Source organism: Camelina sativa, chromosome 14 (genome assembly GCF_000633955.1).
Source record: "Camelina sativa cultivar DH55 chromosome 14, Cs, whole genome shotgun sequence".
Lineage (NCBI taxonomy): Eukaryota > Viridiplantae > Streptophyta > Magnoliopsida > Brassicales > Brassicaceae > Camelina > Camelina sativa.
The window spans coordinates 16,199,386-16,207,773 of NC_025698.1; the positions used below are offsets into that span (position 1 = coordinate 16,199,386).

The 8,388-nt window shown below is 36.3% G+C and overlaps 1 protein-coding gene across 1 annotated transcript; it reads left to right on the forward strand.

The window, feature by feature from the left end:
• LOC104743661 (ubiquitin-conjugating enzyme E2-16 kDa-like) lies at positions 3,856-4,490 on the forward strand. Its single transcript, XM_010464713.1, has 3 exons — positions 3,856-3,934; positions 4,014-4,141; positions 4,251-4,490. Exons 1-3 carry the CDS (start codon positions 3,856-3,858, stop codon positions 4,488-4,490), a joined length of 447 nt encoding a protein of 148 aa, XP_010463015.1.

The window sequence follows — 8,388 nt, forward strand, 5'->3', positions numbered from 1 at the left end:
TAATAAGCAATAAAAAGTAATAATTATAGACAAATATTGATTTTTACACAATCTGATCAAAATATGTAAAACATTCAAAACATGACATTTAGGGGTTAGGGTTAGGGTTAGTGTTAGGGTTAGGGTTAGGGTTGTTAGAGGTGTATGTTTCATATTTCCAACAGTTTGGTTTTGGTTATATTGTGTTTGGTTTAATTTGGATATACAAATATGATAACCATTTTTCAAATTTTAAAATTTTTTGACATTACTTTTCGGTTATTTCCGGTTATGTGTCGGTTAGACGAATATATAACCATAAATAACCAAAATGTTATCCAAATTAGGTCGATTAACTTAATATAACCGATAGCAAGCCGAATATAACTGTAATTATAAGAAAATACCAATACAACAATACCAAACGGGGTAAAATTAGTTTTCGGTTCGGTTCGGTTTGGTTTGGTTGGTTATTTAGTCTTATAATTGTAGTAATGGCTTAGTTATACTTTATGACGGCCGAGTTATCGTTTAGGGTCTTCACAATAATATGAAAATGTATTCTTCTTTCATTCCTGTGTCTTTCGTTCTTTTAGATTCCTGATAAATTATCTAACTAAAAAATAACTCGATATCACAAAAAGTGTTAGGGAAACGCGAAAAATCACTAATTCTGTGCCTGCTCAAATCCACATGCATAATAAATTCATAAAGTGAGCTTTTTTATATTATGAATTCATAATTTATTATCAATTCATAATAAATTCATAAAGTGAGATTTATTATGTATTTCACGCTTTTTAATTTTTTGAAAAAGTATTTGTCCGACAATCGAATATTCAAATTATTATAACTCAAATTTAAATTTAGAATGGAAATATGAATATTACTATCATTAAAACCAATAAAAAGGGATATTTTTAGAGTGATTTTTAGAATAGAGGGATATTCTAATTTTGAGTGATGGCTGAGTTAACCAATTTTGTGGTTAACATAAACGAAATCAATAACGACTGATTTATATTAATATGAAAGTACAACATAAACGAAATCAAAAAAAAAACACAAAATCATAGTTCGCTACAAAATCAAAAGTACAATGAAAATCATTTTTTGAAACCGATGTCATCTGGGACAAATTCTTCAAACATATCGACCAAATCATTCCAGACTATGCTACTCAGCATCTCGGGTTTATTACCACCACCCGCCCATATACTCTTGAGTGCACGCATCTGGGATCTGAATAACGTTCTAGCCATCAAATTAAACTGCGACCAGATCGTCAAAGTATGCTTTGGATCCCACGTGTATTTACGCTACAATTAAAGGAAAGAGACGATAAGAGTATAGAATAATATCAATATGGTGTTTTGTTTTATTTATCTTACCGCGAGGAGGAGAAACCATCGTCTCTTAAAGTGGAAGGGAATCAAGCGGTACGTCGGCCACGCATGGTGCCAGTTGTGTTGAAGTATTCCTCCAATAGCGATAGAGAGAACGTGAAGGAACTTGAACCACGTAACAGTGGTTTTATCAACCCAGGAACCCACACCAGGGTTTAAAACCGGAATATTCTCCTGACCAGTGGCACAAATGATCGCTTCGACATCTCTAAAAAACTGTCCATATATGTGAGGAACAACTTCAATGTCGATAGGAAGATGAAACAGATAGACAGATCTGTGATTTATTAGAAGATAAAGAGAAACAATAGAAACGAAGAATGAGATGTAAGAGAGTCAGACATATGAATGAAGAGAATATAAAAGAAAAAACAATAGGAAAAACGAAAGGTCGCGTCTATTATTAGGTTAACTTATGGTTTCCCGCCAAAATATCGCTTTACGACTGAGTTATAATATTTACGGGAAAACGAAAGGTCATGTAATGGCTGATTTATAGAGAGTAATGGCTGAGTTATCACAAGAAACAATTTGAAAGTAAATGAATGATATATATGATTTGAAGGCTGAGTTATAATATTTACGGGAAAACGAAAGGTCATCTCCCAAATAACTTTCTTGTACTCTGGTCCAACCAAATAATATACTATTATTCCATCTCTGTATATATACAAGTATTCCCGTTACTTTAGTATATTAACTCTCAACTACAAACTAGAATAAAATTATTGTTCACAACACTATGCCCGCTCGAGCACCCAAGATGCCGGATCTCTCCGACGACGTTTTCATAAAAATCGTTTCCCTTGTTGCAGAAGATGCTGCATATTATGGTGGATGGTCCTCACTTGGTTCTATTTTAAGGGCTGGTCATAGGGGAAAAAATGCAGTATACAGTAAAGAAGTTCTAAAGACAGCTTCTATCTATTGGCTTTGTACTAATCCATCAGAAATCAACACATCCAATGCCCCTGATGATGGGCTCCAAATTGAAGGGCGGTACAGGCCTTTCTTCGTCAAATGCTTTGACGCTGGCAACCCCATTGCCATTTACTACGAAGGGCTAAGGGTTGTGGCTGAGGATAGAGATATCCAGCGTGGGATTGATACTCTTAGTCGTATTGTGCCGGCCGATGTTTATGCCACCTTAGCATGTGGGGTACTAAGTATTTGTCAAGGGAATGAGGTTATGGCCGTCTATTACCCAGCTGTTTGATGCACATCATTATCCTCTGATGTCTTGGGGTGCCATGGTAACCGGTAATAATTTTCTGTTTGCGTTATCTCGTTATAAGACGGCCCGGAATGACACATACACATCCTCCCTTCGCTATCCTGACAGCCCGCCACTCCCTTCACCCGCTTGTGCTGTGATTTGTTATTTAGATAACGGTCTCCATTCTCTCAACGGTCCCCATACTCTCAACTTGGGAGACAGTTATCAAATCATGTGCAAAAACTGTTACCTTTGGTGGTTGTCCCTCGAAGTCTCTTAGATCCTTTAGGATTTCCAGCAGTGATTTCCATTTTTACCTTATCAACTCGTGACTCTGAAGTCTGTTTATTTTAAAGTATTTATTTTCCATATGTATTAAAGGTCCCTGTTATCCACCTTTTATGCTTCCACTTTTTAGTATCTCCTCTCATTTATCGGCTGAGTTATAGTAACGTAATGGCTGAGTTATCACAACAAACAATCTGAAAGCAAACGACTGAGTTATCCGAATTTACGGCTGAGTTATGGTATTTAAGGGAAAACAAAAGGTCTCGTCGATTCATATAACAGCTGAGTTATAGTGATTTATAAATCTGTAATGGCTGAGATATCGTAATACCGCCAAAATGGTGTTGTATAACTGGTGTTAGTTGCCTTGATACCGTAATACCACCAAATCATATAACTATGGTTTCCCGCCAAAATATGATTTCATGGCTGAGTTATAGTATTTTTGGGAAAACGAAAGGTCATGTGACGGCTGAGTTATAATATTAAAACGAAAGGTCTCGTCGATTCATGTGACAGCTGAGTTAGAGTGATTTATAAATCCTCAATGGCTGAGATATCGTAATACCGGCTAAATTATAAATCCGTAAAGTAGGATTTTTATAGACTTATAGTGATTTTTACACGTTCTATTATTAGGTTAACTTATGGTTTCCCGCCTATTATTAGGTTAACTTATGGTTTCCCGCCAGCTGAATCAATGGGGGTTGCGTTTCCAAGTTATTTTCCATATGTATTAAAGGTCCCTATTATCCGCCAGCTGAGTTATGGTTTAGTTATCATTACGCGTTGAAAGGTCTCTTTATGAAGCCGAAGGGGTACTTTTTGTAAACCAAAGCGACGCTTCGCGTATTATAAATACTTTTTGCTCTCGACTTACACATCAAACCTTTGTCTCACGAAAACGTATAAATCATCTCTCAGATTCGACAAATCCTATTACCTTTTTCCTTCAATCCGTCATAAATGGCCCATCGTTCTTCAAGCCATATAAGGTCTGATTTGAAATATCTGAACAGGGATCTTTCGCCAAACGTCACAGCAGGTAAACGCATACATCTTCATATTAGATTTGTTTTACTGTTAAGGTTAAAAGAGATTGAGTGTGTTTGCCTTTTTGTTAGTAACTGTTGATGACGACATTTTTCGTTGGGAGGCTACTCTAATCGGACCGGTGAACACCCCTTATGAAGGGGAAGTGTTTAAAATTAGACTTAATTTTCCACCTGATTACCCAAGACATCCCCCCAAGGTATCTATTTTTGATTATACTCCTTTTCATTTTAGCAAGCATGTGTATTAGGACTCCTCTTTTTTCAGCAACTCAACAGTTTTTTAAACAAAATTTCTTGATAATGCAGGTTGTTTTCATCACAAGAATTTGCCACCCAAACATATCAGATAATGGAGGCATTTACCTAAAAGTGTTGAGGGCCGACTATTGGTTTCCCATGTCGATTGTTAAGCTTTTCAAGGGAATAGTGGAGAATTTGATTGAACCAGAGGTCAATGATGAGGAACAGACCATTGAATATCTTGCCAACCTCTACAAATCTGATAGGAGAAGGTTTGAAGCAATGGCTAGAGAGATGACTAATTAATACGTTGGGAAGAAACTGAAATATGAACTTAAACAGTTCAAATCTATTTTAAAAACTCTTGAATAATTTATCTTGTATTTGTTGCTTTTAATAAAATATTACAGTCTGTTGTAAACTCCATTTTAAAAGATTTTTTTTCTTCAGATTCTACTGTTTTAAAACATTATAAACAACTTGTAAAGCCTTTAAAAAAGCAAATCAAACAGATATATCATTATAAACAACTTATAGAACCTTTTAAACCTTTCTAAAAACCAGATATACTCTTGTAAATGAATGATAAATGACTTGACGGCTGAGTTATAATATTTACGGGAAAACAGAAAGTCATGTTACGGCTGAGTTAGAGTGAGTAATGGCTGAGTTACAGTGAGTAATGGCTGAGTTATCACAAGAAACAATTTGAAAGTAAATGAACGATATATATGACTTGACGGCTGAGTTATAATATTTACGGGAAAACAAAAAGTCATGTGACGGCTGAGTTATAGTTATTTATGGATAAGTTATAGTGAGTTATGGATGAGTTATAGTAAATTTATGGCTGAGTTATTAAAAGAGATTGATAAAACACCACTAACAACAACATTAGTTTGCTTGGAATCCATAACCATTAACAACAACATTATGGAAACATAATCCCATCATACACTATCTCATCCTGCTATCTTAAATAGACCAAACATGATCATATAACCAAAAACTATCACAACTATCATCATCTTCATCCTTGCTTTCAATTCTGATTTTGCATCTTCAACCCTCTCAAATAGCTCTTTCTCAAGCTCCATTTGCATCTTCTTCTCAATCTCCATTTCCATTTGTAGTTTTACAGTTTGAACAGAGAAAGACTCTACCTCATCCAACAGTGCCTCATCGACCCACTTGAAGACGTGGTCATCATTCATAAGCTATCAAGGTGATGGAGACAACAATTGGAACAAGAACAGATTCAACATAAACCAACAAGAACAGATTCAACATAAACAACACGAACAGATTCAACATAACCAAGAACAGACCCTACCTTCTTCGCAGCTGCAAACCCACAACGGAAGTATCGTCGACAAGGATTTGACTCCGATTTCAAATTTTTGGCCACGATTGCTTCTCCACACCAACATCTCTTAGGTACGCCAACAACTGTACCTCGTCCTCTCTCGGACATTTGATGCACTACTCGAATCTCCAGATACAATGCTCAAGATTTACGAGAATTTGATTTTTTAGGGTTTAGGCATTCGACATTTGGGGATTTTCGTTTTTAAGAAGAAGAACATCACTCGGGTCAACAACTGAATATTAATATTATTAGGTTAACTTATGGTTTCCCGCCAACAATTGAATATTAAAATTATTAAGTTAACTTATGGTTTCCCGCCAAAATATTGATTTACGGCTGAGTTATAACCATTACTGGAAAACGAAAGGTCATGTAACGGCTGAGTTATAGTGACTTATGGCTGAGTTATCACAAGAAACAATTTGAAAGTAAATGAATGATATATATGATTTGACGGCTGAGTTATCATATTTACGGGAAATCGAAATGTCTTATTCATGTTACGGCTGAGTTATAATATTTACGGGAAAACGAAAAGTCTCGAAAATTCATGTGACGGCTGAGTTATCATATTTACGGGCAATCGAAATGTCTTATTCATGTTACGGCTGAGTTATAATATTTACGGGAAAACGAAAAGTCTCGAAAATTCATGTGACGGCTGAGTTATAGTGATTTATAATCTTTAGTGGCTGATTTATCGTAATACCGGCTGAGTTATATTAATATGAAACATTACAAAAAGAAATAAAAAGAAAACAAGTTCAGAGTTCATAAAGAAGAAGACACGACATTACAATGGAATTCACTTCTAAAAACCGATTAAGAGGAGGAGGAACCATGAGCTTTTAGTTAATCCCAATCAAGAGGAGGAGGAACCACACACTGGTTGGCATCGGCCTCCGCAATCTCTCTCATCTCCTCTAACCGCTAAGTCGGCAAGTTCTCCACCCAAGATTTGATTCAGTTGGGATAGTTGAGCGTCGATTAGTTCCACTTGATGCACGAGTACGGTCTTCTCTTCCTTCTTCTTCATATGCTCATCCATCATACGCAGAATTTCTGTGTAGCGACGCTTTGACTCCACCTCGGCCGCGACTCTTGTCTGAGAAAAGGCTTCGGACACGGCCAATAGTGATTCCTCTTCCCACTCGTAATCTGGGACTCTTGCTGGTGATATTGCTTCTTCTGCCTTGCGTTTTTGACCTCTACTGGAACCCTCTCCGTCCATAGCTCGGCTATCAAAATAAAAACAACTGTCACCAACTGATAGGTGCAATGATCGGAAAATATGCAATAGATTGAGAGGGGATGGAGAGGAGACTTACATATGCAATGATCGAAGGATATATTGATATTGGTTGTAGAGGAGATTTGTAGGTGCAATATATTGTGAGCGGAGAGAAGGAAACGATACAATGAGTAAGAAACCGAAACGATACAATGAATTAAGAGTATACTCCCTCTGTATTAGAATACATGATGTTTTAGGATTTTCACCAGGATTAAGAAAACAATTAATGTTGTATTATTGTTAATTCAAAACAATAAATGATGTACTACAAGGTATTTAATCGTGTGTTTCCTTTTCTTTTCTACCATTTGACCTGGTAATTTAATTGTATTGCATGTATACATTTAATAGTTAAGTATCGTAAAAGCAAAATCATTAAATAGTTATTTGATTTTAAAAATAAAAATACATTAAATACACTAAGAAAATCATCCTTTTCGATACAAAATTAAATTCTAAAACATCATGTATTCTGATACAGAGGGAGTATAAAGGAAAAACAATAGGAAAACGAAAGGTCACGTCGATTATTAGGTTAACTTATGGTTTCCCGCCAAAATATTGCTTAACGGCTGTGTTATATTTTACGGGAAAACGAAAGATCTCGTATATTCATGTGATGGATGAGTTATAGTAAGTGATGGCTGAAATATATATATGACTTGACGGCTGAGTTAACAATAAAATTATTAGTCTATTTATTATGATTTAAAATATATATATGACTTAACAATAAAATTATTAGTCTATTTATTACCTCTCAACTACAAATAGAACCAAGTGTCTGAGTTATAATATTCCCGTTTTTAGTCTATTACCTCTCAACTACAAACTAGAATAAAATTATTTTTTACAACACTACGTCCGCTCTAGCACCCAAGATGCCGGATCTTCCCGACGACGTTTTCATAAAAATCGTTTCCCTTGTTGCAGAATATGCTGCAGATTATGGTGGATGGTCCTCACTTGGTTCTATTTTAAGGGCTGCTCGTAGGGGGAAAATGCAGTATACAGTAAAGAAGTTCTAAAGACAACTGCTATCTATTGCCTTTGTACTGATCCATCCGAAATCAACACATCCGAATCCCCTGATGGTGACCTCCAAATTGAAGGGCGGCGCAGGCCTTTCTTCGTCAGATGCTTTGAGGTCGGCAACCCCTTTGCCATTTACTTCGAAGGGCTAAGGGTTGTGGCTGAGGATAGAGATATCCAGCGTGGGATTGATATTCTCAGTCGTATTGTACCGGCCGATGCTTATGCCACCTTAGCATGTGGGGTACTAAGTATTTTTCAAGGGAATGAGGTTATGGCCGTCCATTACCTCCAGCTGTTTGATGCAAATCATTATCCTCTGATGTCTTCGGATGCCATGTTAACCGGTAATGATTTTCTGTTTGATTTATCTCGTTATAAGACGGCCCGGAAAAACTCATACTCAGCCACCCATCGCTATCCTGACAGCCCGCCACTCCCTAAACCCGCTTGTGCTGTGATGTGTTGTTTGGATTATGGTTTCCATTCTCTCTGCTATGGAGACTATG

Coding starts and splice junctions, on each gene's coding strand:
- LOC104743661 (XM_010464713.1), top strand. CDS start 3,856: ATGGCCCATCGTTCTTCAAGCCATATAAGGTCTGATTTGAAATATCTG. Junction 3,935..4,013: donor TTCGCCAAACGTCACAGCAG/GTAAACGCATAC, acceptor CCTTTTTGTTAG/TAACTGTTGATGACGACATT. Junction 4,142..4,250: donor ACCCAAGACATCCCCCCAAG/GTATCTATTTTT, acceptor TTGATAATGCAG/GTTGTTTTCATCACAAGAAT.